The 18,071-nt window shown below is 53.4% G+C and overlaps 1 protein-coding gene and 1 long non-coding RNA gene across 3 annotated transcripts in view; both read right to left on the minus strand.

Moving 5' to 3' along the window:
- The window catches only part of LOC142823913 (uncharacterized), a 402,411-nt gene that overhangs the window by 144,024 nt on the left and 240,316 nt on the right, over positions 1 to 18,071 (minus strand). The window lies entirely within an intron of this gene.
- Positions 1 to 18,071, minus strand: part of LOC149520834 (citron Rho-interacting kinase-like) — a 224,885-nt gene that overhangs the window by 77,262 nt on the left and 129,552 nt on the right. Inside the window, exon 13 of the mRNA XM_089775106.1 lies at positions 782 to 956. Within this exon, the coding sequence (XP_089631232.1) occupies positions 782 to 956 (175 nt within the window). The remainder of the gene's footprint in view (positions 1 to 781; positions 957 to 18,071) is intronic.

The raw sequence follows: 18,071 nt of genomic DNA on the forward strand, positions 1-18,071 counted from the left end.
AAAATAGTTTAAAGAAAGAGTTCCAATTTAACTTCCTGCTGCTGGCTCATTTATATGCCCTCCAAGGATTCCCCTGGGGCAAAAATCACCATTCAAGCTAAAATACTTTATATAAGATGCCTGACTCCTCATATTATTGCAAGTGAATCTGCCCATAATATTGCAGATCTGTGAACAACAGACCTGCCAGAAAACCTCACACTAATGTCTAGCAGCTTGTGGCTAATTAAAGGAATGACATTGGACATCCCAAACATCTTAGCCAAAGTAGAGTTCTGTCTTCCTTAAGAATTAGAGGAGAGACTGCAGGGAAGGAAAAAGAAAATTAACCTGGGAACATGAGGTGGTTCCAACCTATTTCTGCCCGCTGTCCTTTTTATTCAAAAAGAATATAAAAATTTGATTCTTCAAGTCTGCAACTGAACAGAAATGAATTACCCAACTAAGCATATATACTGTACCCACCACCATTATATCTGGGCACTGTTACAGGAGGTTATACAAAAGGATATAAATGAATATGGTTCTAAGAAAGCAAGCTGATCTAGAAACTCAGACTCTGCCAGTCTAAGAAATAAAAACCCAAAATAGTCATGCATAACGCTTTCCAGAAAGCGGTACATTTCTACTGTTACAGAAAATGATGCAAAAGTGGGTCATTCAGCTTGTCATTATCCTGAAGTCCTGAAAAATAAAACTACTACTTAATTGTAATTTTCACAGCTCTCCTTGGAATGGGATATACCCAACTACATCAGTCTGCAAAGGATTAAATTTTCACCTCTCGCAGTCTAGTCTCTAATTCCAACAGCCGGTTCTTATCAGTATGTTCCTGAAGACTTATCTTCTCCAATTGCTCTTCTAGTTTTTGGTTCTGGGCCTCTAACTTCCCAGCCTGTGTTTCCAAGTAGAACTTCTGCTGTCTGAGCTCTGAGATCATCTCCTCCTGGGCTTTCCTGATAGGAAAACAAAAAGCAGCATAATTAAGATACATTTAGATTGTGTAGTTTCATTGGCATAAAAGTTTCCTAGTAAGCAGAATGGGATCATACCACAATTAGCTTTTTCTATTTTAAATTTCACATCCCCTTTATGTAAAAAATATGGTCTTTTATGGCGGCTTCTGCATAGATCCCCAGATGATTAAACTAAGTAAGTGCATCAAGTAGCTCAGATTTCATGGTTTTGCAGGCTGTATATCTGCTTGTACATGGAGAAAAGTGAACACCAAACCTTGGAAACCTACAAGAATGCTTGATCTACAACTCATTCTTAGCTTTCACATTTTCCTTGTCATTTGTTTTTCCATCTGGGGAAGAAATGTATGGAAGTTACTGCTCCCAGCATTGCGACATTAGATTTCCAATTTAAACATCAAAGGAACTGACACTGGCTTCACTGCATACAGATTAGTTCTGAACCTTGGAAACTTGCTAGGAAGCCAGTCTGACCAATGCTTTAGCAAACTTTTGCTCTGACAAACTCTCATGTATGCAAAGAACACACAATTAGTTCTCCCAAAATATTCACACTCTGGTAACATCTGCTACAGGCAATTATCTATATTTTCACTGAAGACTTGATAGATGCCCTAATTGAAAAATAATAGAAAAGCTTTTTCTGAATTAGTGGTGGCACTATTACAATCATATTGTAATACATTTGAAAACTTCCATTCAGGTTCTTCACAGAGCTTACCGACATGAATGAACTCATATGCAGAAAAACACTGAGATAAGTGGTATTATCCCTCTCCCAGAGAAATCATGTGGGTTGGCCAGGATCACATAACAGAGCTAAAAATAGAACCCAGAACTTCTGAGTCACATTCCTGTGCTTTAACAAAATCATCCTTTCCCCCTTTTTAACCTCCCTCAGCTGATTACTGACAGCCATAACTGTCCAACTAGCCTGGGAAACAGTAGAATGAGAAATGACTCCATCTCCTTCATTCATTAGCTTTCTTAGCTACTGATAGAACAAAGGCTAGTTGGATTCCATGTTTCCTTGAAGGCTCTAACTGCTAACTGTCCATTTTGATGATGCTCAGTTTTATGGATTCAAATATGGTTTAATCACAGATTTTCCTCTCCATGGATCATCACCTTGTAAGTGGTGGAGAGGCTTGAGTGTTCCAATGACCCTGAGAGCGATGCTGCTTGGAGTCATGTGCTCCCTTAGGGTCACCCATGACAGAACCATCATGGGCAAGGTTCCAGACAAAGCGTGAACCAAAAAGCCCTCAATGGCAGAGCAGACAGAGGATAACTGCACAATGGAGGTGAAACTATTGTGTAATGTTACAGCAGCTGTGAAGGTGGATGAAGGCTGCAGCAGATAGAGGATCTCCAATCGTCATGGTGTCCATGCCATTGGTTTCTAGCCCTCTATCTGTCAAGGACAGTGTGGTGACTGTTGTGCACCCATCTCCCCACTTTAAAAGAAGTCCCGCACAGGCGTCTTCCAGTTTTTGGGAAAACAGCACCTGCACAAGTCAAAAGTCTGGTGGCGATTAGCGAGTGGCGATGGGAAGAGGACAGTGAGATCTGGAAATTCCTAGTCACAGACCAACACGCAGGTGGTGGGTGTGTGATTCAGTCGTCTTGCTCGAGGACTGAGGCAGGTTGAGCATCTCGGCTGCTGCACCCATGACTGAGCAGTCCTCTTTAGGGCCCACTCTGCTCACCCCACATGGGGAGGGGGCTAGAAAAAGTGCCTTAAAATAGTCTTCCCTCTTCCCATTGGCTGGATAGCCACATCCAGCAGGATCACCACCCCAGCAGTCGAAAACGTAAGAAACTTTTCAACTTTGGAACCTGGAACACATGCACCCTGATGGACAAGTCAGACAGTGACCGACCAGAGCGACACATAGTTATCATTGCTCGTGAATTCAATCGGTTTAACATCGATATTGCTGCCTTGTCTGAAACTAGAAGAGCTGATGAAAGACAGGTGAGGGAGGAGAAAGGAGGATACACCTATTTCTGGAAGGGAAAATCTTTAGATGAACCTCGATTGTATGGAGTAGGCTTTGCTATAAAGAAGAAGCTCGTAAGGTGCCTCTCTGAGCTGCCAGTAGGCATCAATGAGCGGCTTATGACGCTCCGATTGAGGCTCACCAAAAACCAACAGGTAAGTATTGTGAGCGCCTATGTGCCAACAATGGACACCGATGAGGATGTAAAGGAAGATTTCTACTCTCAGCTGGAAACCATTTTATTGGAAACCCCTAAAGAAGATGGGATCATTCTTCTGGGGGATTTCAAGGCACGTGTTGGACGAGACTCAGACCTGTGGAAAGGAACAATTAGGAAAGAAGGAGTTAGCAAAAGCAACTCGAATGGAATCCTGCTCCTGACCAAGTGTGCTGAACATGAACTTATCACTGTAGTGGGGCTCTATTTGATAACATGGGACCGTGGGCGGCCGAAGTCCGCCCACGTTCTAAAAGCCCCTCCCCTAGCCTTGCAGGAGGGACAACTGGACCCATGTCCAACTGGTTACGGGGGACAAATAATGACAAAAGGCTCAAGGGGTGCAGGTCACAGGTGTAAAAAAAGGGAACCAGATGGGGACACCGAGCAGAGAACCCCAGACAGCACCCACTGCTCCTTGAAGCTGTCAAGGGAGCCAGTGGACGCCGCCCAGAGGAACTCTGCTCGGATACGTGACACAAGGGAGGAACAGAAATAGGCCCCACAGTCGCAAGGAACCCCCTCATCCAACATCCTTCTCCTGGTATTGTATATGGTGGCTTTAGCCAGGGCCAGGAGGAGATTGACGAGGCAGTCCCGCAATTTTGTGGGGCCACGGATAAGGTGTGCGTAAATGAAGAGGTGGGGGGAAAAGTGCAGCCAGAACCGCAATAAGAGGTTCTGGAGGAGCCAGAATAGGGGTTGCAACCTGGCACATTCCAAATATGCGTGCGCCAGGTTTTCCCTCACGCTGCAAAAGGGGCAGCTGTCCAGGAGAGGGGTGAACCGTGCCAAGTACACACCCATGCTCACGGCTCCCTGAAGGAGCCGCCAACTAATGTCCCCGATGGGCCGCGGAAATAGGGTGGAATACATGCTGGCCCATGGGGGTCCCCCACCCTCTACGGGTCTTAGATAGTCCTGCCACTTGGCATCGGGGCGGGACATGAGGGTGGGGAAATGCAGAGGGTGGAGCACGAGCGTGTACAGATGTTCTCTAGGCGTGGTTAGAAAGCACGATAAAAAGGGGCCAGATTAAAAAGGGATGGAGGGTTTGCAGTAAGGGAGGGGCGGGGTATACAGATGGTGGTCCGTGAACGGGGCTGGCCGGACGCTGGAGGAGTGGGCTCATGCCAGATGGGACCAGGAGAGGTAAATGCGATCCAACCGGGAGTGACTCGACCGCTCGTCCCCCACCCGGACGTAAGCAAAGGTGGTGCTGTCATCCAGGTGGTGGTCTCGCCAGACGTCCACCAGGGAGTGATGGTCCACAATCTCCCTGAGGACGTCTGCTGCAGCCTAGCAGTTCGCGAGTCCTACACGGTCCCGGTCATCGAGGGTGGTGTTGAAATCTCCACCCAGGACCAGGCACTCGCGAGGATCCAGAGTGCCGAGGAAGGTGGCCTCCTGCCGGTAAAAGGTGACCTGGTCCGGCCCTGCGTTCGGGGCGTAGACATTGACCAAGTTCAACGTCAGCCCCTCCACGCAGGCCCGGACGTGCAGCAGGCGGCCTGGGACAACCTTAGCGGTCCCCAGCACCTCGGGCCGTAGGGCAGGGGAGAACAGGGGGTATGTCTACACTACAAAGTTAGTTCGAACTAACGGACGTTAGTTCGAACTAACTTTCATAGGCGCTACACTAGCGCTCTGCTAGTTCGAACTTAATTCGAACTAGCGGAGCGCTTAGTTCGAACTAGGTAATCCTCATTTTACGAGGATTAAGCCTAGTTCGATCTAGCTAGTTCGAATTAAGGGGTGTGTAGCCCCTTAATTCGAACTAGTGGGAGGCTAGCCCTCCCCAGGTTTCCCTGGTGACCACTCTGGCCAACACCAGAGAAACTCGTCTGCCCCCCTCCCGGCCCCAGACCCCTTAAAGGGGCACGGGCTGGCTACGGTGCCCGTGCCAGGTGCAAGTCTGCCAGCACCCAGCCAGCAGACCCTGCACCTGGCATGGCTCAAGCCAGCCACCCGATACCCCCCAACCCTCCTCCTCTTCCCGGGACCAGGCTGGCGGCTCCCGGGAGCTTGCCCGGGACCGCAAGAGGCGGGCACCCGCCTGGGCTAGTGCGGACATCGTGGACTTCGTCCACGATCTCCGCACTAGGCACAGGAAAGTGGCCGTCTAGGGCAGGAGAGCTGCCAGCATGGCCACCCAGGAGCAGGTGTGCATGAAAATCAAGGGGGTCCACTGAGACCCCCGACCCTGAGCCCTGAGCTTACAATGGCCGTCCTGGGTCAGACCAAAGGTCCATCTAGCCCAGTAGCCTGTCTGCCGACAGCGGCCAACCCTAGGGACCTTGGAGGGGATGGACCAAAGACAGTGACCAAGCCATTTGTCTCGTGCCATCCCTCTCCAGCCTTCCACAAACCTTGGGCAGGGACACCACTCCTACCCCCTGGCTAATACCACTCCATGGACCCAATCTCCATGACTTGATCTCACTTCCCTTTAAACTCTGTTCCAGTTCTAGCCTTCACAGCCTCCTGCAGCAAGGAGTTCCACAGGTTGACTCTTTGCTTTGTGAAGAAGAACTTTCTGTTACTAGTTTGAAGCCTGCTACCCATTCCTTTCCTTTGGTGTCCTCTAGTCCTTCTTTATGGGAACTAATGAAGAACTTTTCTTGATGCACCCTCTCCACCCAACTCCTGCTTTTAGAGACCTCTATCCTGTCCCCCCTCCGTCTCCTCTTTTCTAAGTTGAAAAGTCCCAGTCTCTTTAGCTTCTCTTCATATGGGACCTGTTCCCAACCCCTGATCATTGTAGTTGCCCTCCCCTCTCCCACCCTCTCTCTTCCCCTCTCCCACCTCCTTTTCCCAGTCTCCCTCAGTTTTGTTCAATAAAGACAGATTCCATTTTTGAACACAATTGTCCTTTATTTTGTACATCAAGAAAAGGGGCTAGGAAAGGGTAAGTGGAAGGAGGTGAGGGAGGAATGGGGTACGAGCCCCCGATGGGGAGGACTGGGCTGGCTCTGCGGGCTTCTGGGGGTGGAAGCTCTCCTGCAGCCCCCCGATTGCCCCCTCTCCCCAGATGGCAGCCTGCGGCAAGTGCAGCCGGGCTGATGGCCGAGTGCTGTGATGTGCCCAGTGTGGGCACTCCGGGCACTCCAAGCCAGGACTGCTTTGCAAGCGGGGCACCCCTGAGAACTGTCTGTCCTGGGTGGGGGTCGGGTCCCTTTAAGCGCAGCCCTCGGCTAGCCTGAGACAGCATCTCCACGCTCTAAGTCCTCCTCTGATGCCCTGCCGGCACTGCTTCCGACCATCCTTAAGCCTGGTTCAGGGTCCACTTAATGTGGACATGCTAGTTCGAATTTGCAAAACGCTAATTTGAACTAGTTTTTAGTTCTAGACGCGTTAGTTCGAATTAGCTTAGTTCGAATTAACTAATTCGAACTAAGTTAGTTCGAATTAGCACTGTAGTGTAGACATACCCAGGGTGACCACCCCGGCCGAGCGAGCACCGAGTGGCTAAAATGCACCCCGTCCCCCCACTCCAGCCGCCAGCCAGCCTCGACGGCTGGAGTCATATGGGTCTACTGCAGGAAAGCCACCAAGTACCCCCCCTCCCGAAGGAAGGAGTGCACCCGGCTCCTGCGGAGACCCACCCTACAGCCCCAGGCATTCAACGTAGCGATGGTGGTGTACTTCATGGCAAGGGCTGGGGTGGATCCTCATGGGCGGGGTGATCGTCGGCCTCCCGCAGGCCTTGCAACAGACCGCTCCCCGACCCGAAGGCGAGGAGATTTGGAATTTGCATGGAATTTGTGGGCCCGCCGTAGGCCGCGATGTCCCACCTCTTGGTCCCTCTCCCCTCCTGCAAGAGGGCCCTTGTGGCCCCCAAGATGGAATGGAAGTCCCCCCAGCGCTGAAGGGCGAGCTCCACCTTCCCTTTAGCCCCGCGGGTTTCCACAAGGAATTGGCGGAGCTCGGTCCCCAGCGCTGAGGGGATACTGGGCGTTTCCTCCGTCTGGGCCCCCTGAAGGACCTCGCGGGCCACAGAGACGGGCAAACTGGGGTTCGAGCTCCGGCGCGGCGCCAAGAATGATGGCACCGCACTGCCCGGTCCTGACCCACAGCAAGGGAAGGGGTGGCGGAGGGAACAGAGCAGCCCCTATGGAACTGGGAATTGGGGACACAAATACCACCCCCTGAGAGCCGCCTGCAGGTAACGGGAACGAAACCGCTCCCGTGGGGGTGGCAGTAATAGAGGGATGTAAGGGCAATTGGGAAGGGGCAGGTGTCACAACGGAGGTTGGAGCGGGGGGAGGTTGGGAAGGAGATTGCGGTGGACTGGTTTCCACAGCAGGGGCGGGGAGAAGGGTGGGCTCAGTGCTGGGCGGTGGGTCAGGGGTAGGAGAGGGAACACTGGTAACGGTTGGCGAGGGATCGGGAATGGGAAGGGACTCGGGGCTGGAAACAGGTTCATAAAGGGCAGGGTCGGGACCAAGGGCGTGAGCAGGGGGGAGGGAAGGGTTGGGACGGGAAAGGGCATGGGCATTTCGGGCAGGGTCAGAGGGATGGTCTCCCGAGTTTGGGCCACCGAGCTGCGGCGCCTCCCCAGTGGGAACTAGGGTGGCAGGGACAGGAAGGGTGGATTGTTGTCCTGCCCCATCCACAGAAGAAGGGGGGACCCCAGGCTTGAGACCCGGCCGCTCGGCACCGGTCGTCGCCCCTAAAGGCTCGACAGTTTCGGCCCCGGTGCTCGGGCTGGTGGGTAGCACCAGGGGGTGCCCCAAGTGTAAGGACGGGGTCGACCACCGGGGGCATAGGGTGAGGGTCAGAGTCAGGGAGAGGAGGGGGCGGCGCCACAGTGGCATCGCCCAGACCGAGGCCCGCTGGTGGAGGGCCGTCATCCCCCTGGGTAAGCGGGGTCAGACCCAGGGCCTCGATCTCCTCGAAGATGGAGCTCAATTCCATCCCCTCAGCCCCGGAACACTCCCCGCCAACCGCCGAGGCGACACTTACCTCGGTGGTGACTGCGGGGGGTTCAGCTGGTACCAGGCCTGGAGGAGCTCCACCCGAGGCCTCCTCAGGAGTGGGCTCCGCAGGGGGAACGATGTCGTCCCCCCGCGCTGCCACGGCATCCTCGGCCGGCGCCTCCTGCTGTCACTCGTCGGGGGAGTTCTCGGCAGCATTGGCCCCCCTCGGGATCTTACAGAGGGGGGCCTTCCCACCTTCCTCATCGGAGGGGGGAGATTGAGTCCGCAAACGGCGGGATCTCCGCTTCCCCCGACGAGCGTCCAGCCCTCTGAGGCGGAGGTGGAGGGCTGGTCGGCAGGGGCAAGGCGGGGGGGCGCAATTGATCTTGGGAGGGGCGTTGAGGCAGGGGAGGGAGAGCGGGGGGGAGGGAAACCTCCATCTGGGGGGAGCCCTCTCCCTCGCCCGGCAACGGCTGCGCCACCCTCTCCTCCTCGGGCCACGCAGTGCTGGATGGAGCGGAAGCGGGGCCCGCCTGCTCACTCGGGCACGCCGTCGGTTAGAGGAGGGGCAGCCGCAGAGGCCGGACTACCGGGGGGGGCTGGCAGTGGTAGGGCCGGCGCCCTCCCGGGCCCCGGGGGGCCCAGACGCCTCCCCTGACCAGGCCAAGAGGCAGTCCCTCCGAACATGCCCCATCGCCTGGCAGAGGAAGCACCGGGCCTCACCTGGGGTATGTCTACACTACCCCGCTAGTTCGAACTAGCGGGGTAATGTAGGCATACCGCACTTGCAAATGAAGCCCGGGATTTGAATTTCCCGGGCTTCATTTGCATAAACTGGGCGCCGCCATTTTTAAATCCCTGCTCGTTCGAACCCCGTGCCGCGCGGCTACACGCGGCACGAACTAGGTAGTTCGGACTAGGCTTCCTAGTCCGAACTACCGTTACTCCTCATTCCACAAGGTTTCGATGTGGGGCGAGGCGGCGACCTGGAGGCAACGGACTCCATGCCTCCTGGTCATGGTGGGAAAGGGGCCTCGGCCACCAGGGATGGAGCTGGAGGCGGCAGTCGGGGCTGATGATGCGGCGGCACGCTGGGGGGGCGGCAGCAGCAGCCACCTGGGCGTACGCTCTGGGGGCCGGAGGAGGATCACCCCTAGAGCCGGTGAGGGGAACAGCAGGGGAAAGAGGGGCTGCGGCAGATGGCTGGGCCGCAGTGGGCGGGGCGGCCTCGGCCGCGAGAGTTTTAACTTTCCGGGCCGGGCCTTTGCCTTTCTTCCCCCCTCGGCCTTTTTTTCCAGCTGAGGTAGAGGGTCCACCCATATCAGGGGGGACATCGGCCGCGGCAGGCACGGGGCCCGGGTTAGGGGTCGGGAGGTCAGCCGCAATGTTTGACGGGGTCAGTGGCACTGGGGGACCTTTGGGACCTGTGAGGTTAAGGGAGGAGGCCGGAACCTCCTCCATCATGGTGGAGGGGGGCAAGCGCTGGGGGAGGTGGGGAGGGGGTAGGGGAACTCCTCCCCGCCTTTCAGTCGGCAGGGGAGGAGTGGGGACCAGTAAGGGAAACTGGGGAAGGCGGGACATCTGCTCCTCTTGGGTGGGATAAAGGCGGGGGGAGGGGTCAATTGGAAGGGAAGGGTCAAGGAGAGGTGCCAGCCACTCCTCCCCGCTAAGATGGAAGCTGGGGAGGGGGGCTGTAACACTTGTGGGGAGTAGGGGGACCGGGGGAGGGGGGGCATGTGGCAGCTGCTACTCCTTGCCGGCTATAGGCAAAGGAGGAGGGCGCAAAGCAAGGGGCGGAGGGAGGGGAAGGGAAGGGAAGGGTGAGGGGCAACCACCCCCTCCTGCCAAGTTATTGGCAGGGAGGGAGGGCGCTGATAGGGGGTGGGCACTCATGGGGAAACTGAAAAGGGTATGTCTACACTACCCCGCTAGTTCGAAATAGCGGGGTAGTGTAGGCATACCCAAAGGGACTAGCAGCCACTCCTCTCTGTAAAGATACTGCGTGGGAGGGGGCGCTAGAGGGAGTGGTAAGGATGCAAAGGTGGGCGGGGGGGGGAAGCAGCCGCTCCCTCCTGCTTGACTGTTTGCAGGGAGGAGGGGCACTGACAGGGATAGGGCACAAGCAAGGGACCCGAGAGGGTTTGAGGCCAGCGGCCACTCCTCCCCGCAAGGCTGGAAGCAGAGGAGGAGGGCGCTGGCAGGGGGTCGGGTAACAGGTGCAGGACGGGGGCCGGCTCCTCCGGATGCACTGGGATACAGAAGGGGACTATGGGGCCGTCGGGGGGGAGTGCAATGTGCAAGGGGGCTAACTAAAAAGGAGGGGGAAGGAAGGGGTCGAGAGCGGGCCGCGGCAAGGCCGCCTTCACCTCCTGGAGTAGGCGCAGAGGGGTTCGAGGGGTGGAGAGCCCCATGCGTTGAGCGAGCGCTCGGGGATCCACCCAGTCCCCCCTGTCGTAGTCCAGGAGGTCTCCGACCATGGTGGTTTCTGCCAGGATCAGCCTCCGGCGCACCGAGGGAGACTCCGCCACCTGCACGCACAAGGCTGGATTGTGGAGCAGGGGCTCCGCGAGGAGGTCTGCTCCCTCGGAGGCCACAACGGACCTGGTCGCCGAGAAGAGCTTCCAGGTCTGGCGGAGGTCCTGGTAGAATTCCGGCAGCTCTGAGAGGTCTCGCGGAAGACCCCTCGGGTGGATAAAAAAGAGCTGCCGGTCGTATCGGAGCCCTCGGAGGCGGCGGAGGAAGGCGCGCGCCAAGGTGCCCCATGCCGGACTACCTGCACTGAAGAGGAGTCTTTGCAGGGCCTGGAGGCAGAAGGTCCGGACCTGGCTGCGCACGCAGACCAGGCCCTGGCCCCCCTCCTCCAGGGGGAGAGACAAGACCCCTGCAGAGACCCAGTGCAGTCCTGGCCAAAAGAACTCCAAAGCTGTCCTCTGGAGCTTGGCCAGGACCTCCGGGGCCGGGCGCAGGGTATTGAGCCGGTGCCAGAGCATGGACAGGACCAAGTGATTTAGCACCAGCGCTCTCCTGCGAAGGGAGAGGCACCGGAGCAGTCCTGCCCATCTCCGCAACCGCTCACCCACCCTGGCCTCCAAACCTTGCAAGTTTTCCGGCGGAGAAGGATGCGTGGCGGATAAATAAACGCCCAGATAGAGCAGCGGACCCGCGCTCCACCTGATGGCCTGAAGCGCGGGCGGGAGGGAGCCGGCCTGCCACCCATCCCCGACCACCAGGCTAGAGCTCTTGACCCAGTTGACCCGGGCAGAGGAGGCTGCCAAGTAGATGGCTTGGCAGGCCTCCACCCGCGCCAGGTAGCCCGGGTCCTGGACCACGAGGAGCACGTCATCGGCGTACGCCGACAGGACCAGCCGCAGCTCCAGCTCTCGGAGCACCAACCCCGTCAGCCTCCTATGGAGGAGACGGAGGAAGGGCTCGATCGCCAGAGCGTACAGCTGGCCTGACAGCGGACACCCCTGATGTACCCCCCGCCCGAAGCTGACCAGCTCGGTCACGGTCCAGTTGAGCCTGACCAAACACTCCGCGAGGGCGTACAGCACCCGGAGAAAACCCACAAAACGGGGCCCGAAGCCGAAGGCCTGCAGAGTGCCCAGGAGATACCCGTGGTCCATCCTGTCGAACACCTTCTCCTGGTCCAGGGACAGGAGGGCGAACGACAAGCCGTCCCTACACCCAAGCTCCAAGAGATCCCGGACCAAATACAGGTTATCAAAATGCTACGGCCCGGGATGGTGTAGGTCTGGTCGGGATGGATCACGTCCGCCAGCACGGACCGCAGTCGCAGTGAGATGGCTTTTGCTACGACCTTGTAGTCCGTGCTGAGGAGCGAGACGGGACGCCAGTTCCCTAGGTCGCGGAGGTCCCCCTTCTTCGGCAATAGGGCGAGCACTGCTTGCCTGATGGGGTGGGGCGCTGAGTGGCCGCCTGCTGAGGCAGAGGATGAGGAACCCCTCCAACCACCATGTTGGGCTACGGCTGACCCTGCCCAGCCCCCTGACCAGAAGCCAGGGGGCGGGGCCAGAGCTATAAAAATGCAGCCGGTGGACTCCGTCAGGACTGGGCCTGCAGAGGGGCCAGAAGCTTGCTCAGGGCTGGGAGCCTGGGACTAAGACCTGGCCAGGTCCTCCCACCTTCTTGTGGCCAGAGGCTGACTACCTGCTCCCTATCTGGGAGGCCGAGGCCTGGCCCAGCCCACCTACCCTAGCAGACCCTGTAAAGAAACCCGAGGGCCAGCCTGATTCCATGCCCCAGCCCCTGCCCAGGTACCGGGAGAAGCTGCTGCTGCTGCCAAGGCCAGAGGCTTGGCCCGAGACCCCGACAGAGACCCTGTGGACTGGCCCAGACGCCTGCACCAGGAGACCGGCTGAGCCCTGCAGACCTGCAAGCCACTGGGACCCCAGTGGGATGAGACCACTCTGGACTCCCTGCCTACGCCGCCAGAAACCCAGGTACCAGCTGAGGGGGAGAAAGGAAGTGGCCCAGGGGTTAGTGGCGGCTGTTAAAGGCCCCAAGGCCGGCACGTTTCAGGCTGGAGCCCCTGCTGAGCCCGTAGCAGCCAGAATTGCTACTCCTAGGGTCCTGGGCCGGGGCGCAGTGGAGTGGGTGGGCCTGCACCCCCCCCCCCCACCTACTGGGTGGCAGTCTCCCCCTCTCCACTGCCACAGGTGATTAGCCTGCACCCCTCCTGAACAAGGAGCCCCCAAACCTGATCTGTTGGTTTGCTTGGTGCCATGCCCTGAACCAGGGCCTGGCCAGTCCCTAGAAACAGACTGCATGTACTTCTTTGCTGCCACGCCCTGAACCAAGGGCCTGGCTGAGTTATAAACTGACTCATGGATTGTTCGTTGCCACGCCCTGAACCAGGGCCTGGCCTATCCCTGAAAAGGGGCTTTGTGGACTTGCTGCCTACCCTAGGGCTGGGCCTGCATAGCTAAGCAGACTTTGTTGTGTGCAGCCCGCCTGAAACAAGGCCGGGCATGGACTTGTGACATGGGTTTGGCTTAAAGGGACAGTGCAGTGGGGCGGAGTGGCTGCCCACTGACTCAGAGGAGGAGGAACCCCTCCGGGAAGCCAAGCTGGCTACAATCACAAACACCCTTTTTTGACAAAAGGACAAGTTCAAAACATTTTGGAGACACCCACGTTCAAAGTACTAGCATCTTCTCGATTAGGTCATAGTTCATGCTCGAGATCACATTTGGCGTACTTCTCTCGAGCCATCATAGAATACTAGGACTGGAAGGGACCTCGAGAGGTCATCGAGTCCAGCCCCCTGCCCTCATGGCAGGACCAAATACTGTCTACACCATCTAACCTACTCTTAAATATCTCCACAGATGGGGATTCCACAACCTCCCTGGGCAATTTATTCCAGTGTTTGACCACCCTGACAGTTAGGAACTTTTTCCTAATGTCCAACCTAAACCTCCCTTGCTGCAGTTTAAGCCCATTGCTTCTCATCCTAACCTCAGAGGCCAAGATGAACAAGTTTTCTCCCTCCTCCTTATGACACCTGAAAACTGCTATCATGTCCCCCCTCAATCTTCTCTTTTCTAAACTAAACAAACCCAATTCTTTCAGTCTTCCTTCATAGGTCATGTTCTCTAGACCTTTAATCATTCTTGTTTCTCTTCTCTGGACCCTCTCCAATTTCTCCACATCTTTCTTGAAATGTGGTGCCCAGAACTGGACACAATACTCCAACTGAGGCCTAATCAGCGCAGAGTAGAGCGGAAGAATGACTTCTCGTGTCTTGCTCACAACACACCTGTTAATGCATCCCAGAATCATGTTTGCTTTTTTTGCAACAGCATCACACTGCTGACTCATATTCAGCTTGTGGTCCACTATAACCCCTAGATCCCTTTCTGCCACACTCCTTCCTAGACAGTCGCTTCCCATTCTGTATGTGTGAAACTGATTGTTCCTTCCTAAGTGGAGCACTTTGCATTTGTCTTTATTAAACCTCATCCTGTTTACCTCAGACCATTTCTCCAATTTGTCCAGATCATTTTGAATTATGACTCTATCCTCCAGAGCAGTTGCAACCCCTCCCAGCTTGGTATCATCGGCAAACTTAATAAGCGTACTTTCTATGCCAATATCTAAATCGTTGATGAAGATATTGAACAGAGCCAGTCCCAAAACAGACCCCTGCAGAATCCCACTTGTTATGCCTTTCCAGCAGGATTGTGAACCATTAATAACTACTCTCTGAGTATGGTTATCCAGCCAGTTATGCATCCACCTTATAGTAGCCCCATCTAAGTTGTATTTGCCTAGTTTATTGATAAGAATATCATGCGAGACCGTATCAAACGCCTTACTAAAGTCTAGGTATACCACATCCACCGCTTCTCCCTTATCCACAAGGCTTGTTCTCCTATCAAAGAAAGCTATCAGATTGGTTTGACATGATTTGTTCTTTACAAATCCATGCTGGCTGTTCCCTATCACCTTGCCACCTTCCAAGTGTTTATAGATGAATTCCTTAATTAATTGCTCTATTATCTTCCCTGGCACAGAAGTTAAACTAACTGGTCTGTAGTTTCCTGGGTTGTTCTTATTTCCCTTTTAATAAATGGGCACTAGATTTGCCCTTCTCCAAAGATTATATCTAGAGTCTCAGATACCTCCTCTATCAGCTCCTTGAGTATTCTAGGATGCATTTCATCAGGCCCTGGTGACTTGCGGGCATCTAACTTTTCTAAGTGATTTTTAACTTGTTCTTTTTTATTTTATATCCTAAACCTACCCCCTTCCCACTAGTATTCACTATGTTAGGCATTCCTTCAGACTTCTTGGTGAAGACCGAAACAAAGAAGTCATTAAACATCTCTGCCATTTCCAAGTTTCCTGTTACTTTTTCTCCCTCCTCACTGACCAGAGGGCCTACCCTCTCCTTGGTCTTCCTCTTGCTTCTAATGTATTTATAAAAAGTCTTCTTGTTTCCCTTTATTCCTGTAGCTAGTTTGAGCTCATTTTGTGCCTTTGCCTTTCTAATCTTGCCCCTGCATTCCTGTGCTGTTTGCCTATATTCATCCTTTGTAATTTGTCCTAGTTTCCATTTTTTATATGACTCCTTTTTTATTTTTAGATCATGCAAGATCTCGTGGTTAAGCCAAGGCGGTCTTTTGCCATATTTTCTATCTTTCTGACACAGCGGAAATGCTGTGACAAGTGCTGAGCAGGTGCAAGCTGATCAATGACAAGTGCTGAGCAGGTGCAAGCTGCAGGTTCAAGATCTGAAGGATCCCATTAAGCATGACCACTTCCAAGCAGTATTAGAAGAAAAGCTTCCTTCAGTTTCTTCCAGAAACTCTGATGAACCTTGGCGCCAGCTGAAAGCAGCAATCATTAATAACGGTGATGATAGGCTACCACACCAGAAAACATCAGGACTGGTTTGATGAGAATGATGTTGAAATTGAGCAGCTCATCAATGAGAAGAGCACTTTGTGCTTGGCAGAATGATATAAATTGCAAGACAAAGAGAGAAGCCCATGCTAAGGCAAAGGCAGAAGTCCAGTGTAAAACCAGATAACTCAAGAACTAAGGGTATGTCTACACTACCCCGCTAGTTCGAACTAGCGGGGTAATGTATGCATACCGCACTTGCTAATGAAGCCCGGGATTTGAATTTCCCGGGATTCATTAGCATAAGCGGGGAGCTGCCATTTTTAAATCCCCGCTGCTTCGAACCCCGTGTAGCGCGGCTACACGGGGCTCGAACTAGGTAGTTCGGACTAGGGTGCCTATTCCGAACTACCGGTACACCTCGTTTCACGAGGAGTACCGGTAGTTCGGAATAGGACCCTAGTCCGAACTACCTAGTTCGAGCCCCGTGTAGCCGCGCTACACGGGGTTCGAAGCAGCGGGGATTTAAAAATGGCGGCTCCCCGCTTATGCTAATGAAGCCCGGGAAATTCAAATCCCGGGCTTCATTAGCAAGTGCGGTATGCATACATTACCCCGCTAGTTCGAACTAGCGGGGTAGTGTAGACATACCCCCTGTGAGGCCAGGGGAAAGTAAAGTTGTGGGGGCAGCAGCAGAGGGTGGCAGCCATGCCCCTCCCCTACCACTGTCTTCAGGGTGGGAGAGTGTCCTTATGGGAGGCAGATCTCTAACTCAGGCCGAGATGGAGTTCTTCCTGCAGATGAGGTGCTTAGAAGCAGAAGAGAGAGAGAAGCAAAAGCATTTGGAAAAGAAAGTGGAAGTGGAGACAAGGCACTTAGAAGCAGAGGAAAAGCAAAAGTGTGTGGAGGTGGAAGTAGAAATGAATTCGTTAGACGATGAACTGGACAAAGCTAAGAAGTTGGGCACTCCAACTACACTGACTAAAGACCCTGCTCCAATGAATGCTCCCCAAACCAAGAAATACCCGGTGTACCAGGTAGGAGATAATGCAGAAGCCTTGGTGAATTGTAAAAGACCAGTACACGATGGAGCTCAGATCACAACTCAGTGAACCCTTAACAGAAGTAGCAGCTGAAATGCCTGGGGAACACACAAATAATTATGAACTTTTTATGGACTTGTTAAATAAGAGGCCAAAATTAGGATGGGGCTCACCGCTGAACATGCCCATTGCTGTTTCAGAGCCCTAAGGTGGAAACCACATGTGGCATTGCCCCAACATGCCTACCAGATTAAAAACATACGAACATAAGAATGGCCATACTGGGTCAGACCAAAGGTCCGTCCGGCCCAGTACCCTGTCTGCCGACAGAGGACAATGCCAGGTGTCCCAGAGGGAGTGAATTGAACAGGTAATGATCAAGCGATCTCTCTCCACCCTCTGACAAACAGAAGCTAGGGACACCATTCCTTACCCATACTGGCTAATAGCCATTAACAGACTTAACCTCCATGAATTTATCTAGTTCTCTTTTAAACCCTGTTATAGTCCTAGCCTTCACAACCTCCTCAGGCAAGGAGTTCCACTGATTGACTATGCGCTGTGTGAAGAAGAACTTCCTTTTATTTGTTTTAAACCTGCTGCCCATTAGTTTAATTTGGTGGCCCCTAGTTCTTATATTATGGGAACAAGTAAATAACTTTTCCTTATTCACCTTCTCCACACCACTCATGATTTTATAGACCTCTATCATATCCCCCCGTAGTCTCCTCTTTTCCAAGCTGAAAAGTCCCAGTCTCTTTAATCTCTCCTCATATGGGACCCGTTCCAAACCCCTAATCATTTTAGTTGCCCTTCTTTGAACCTTTTCTAATGCCAGTATATCTTGAGATAAGAACACATCTGTATGCAGTATTCAAGATGTGGGTATACCATGGATTTATATAAGGGCAATAAGATATTCTCCATCTTATTCTCTATCCCTTTTTTAATAATTGCTAACATCCTGTTTGCTTTTTTGACTGCCGCTGCACACTGCTAGACATCTTCAGAGAACTATATGATGACTCCAAGTTCTCTTTCCTGATTAGTTGTAGCTAAATTAGCCCCCATCATATTATATGTATAGTTGGGGTTATTTTTTCCAATGTGCATTATTTTACATTTATCCACATTAAATTTCATTTGCCATTTTGTTGCCCAATCACTTAGTTTTGTGAGATCTTTTTTAAGTTCTTCACAATCTGCTTTGGTCTTAACTACCTTGAGCAGTTTAGTGTTATCTGCAAACTTTGCCACCTCACTGTTTACCCCTTTCTCCAGATCATATATGAATAAGTTGAACAGGACTGGTCCTAGGACTGACCCTTGGGGAACACCACTAATTACCCCTCTCCATTCTGAAAATTTACCATTTATTCCTACCCCCTTTTTTTGTCTTTTAAGCAGTTCTCAGTCCATGAAAGGATCTTCCCCCTTATCCCATTACAACTTAATTTACGTAAGAGCCTTTGGTGAGGGACCTTGTCAAAGGATTTCTGGAAATCTAAGTACACTATATCTACTGGATCCCCTTTGTCCAC

The sequence above is a fragment of the Pelodiscus sinensis genome, chromosome W (assembly GCF_052426305.1).
Source record: "Pelodiscus sinensis isolate ZL-2025 chromosome W, ASM5242630v1, whole genome shotgun sequence".
Classification (NCBI taxonomy): domain Eukaryota; kingdom Metazoa; phylum Chordata; order Testudines; family Trionychidae; genus Pelodiscus; species Pelodiscus sinensis.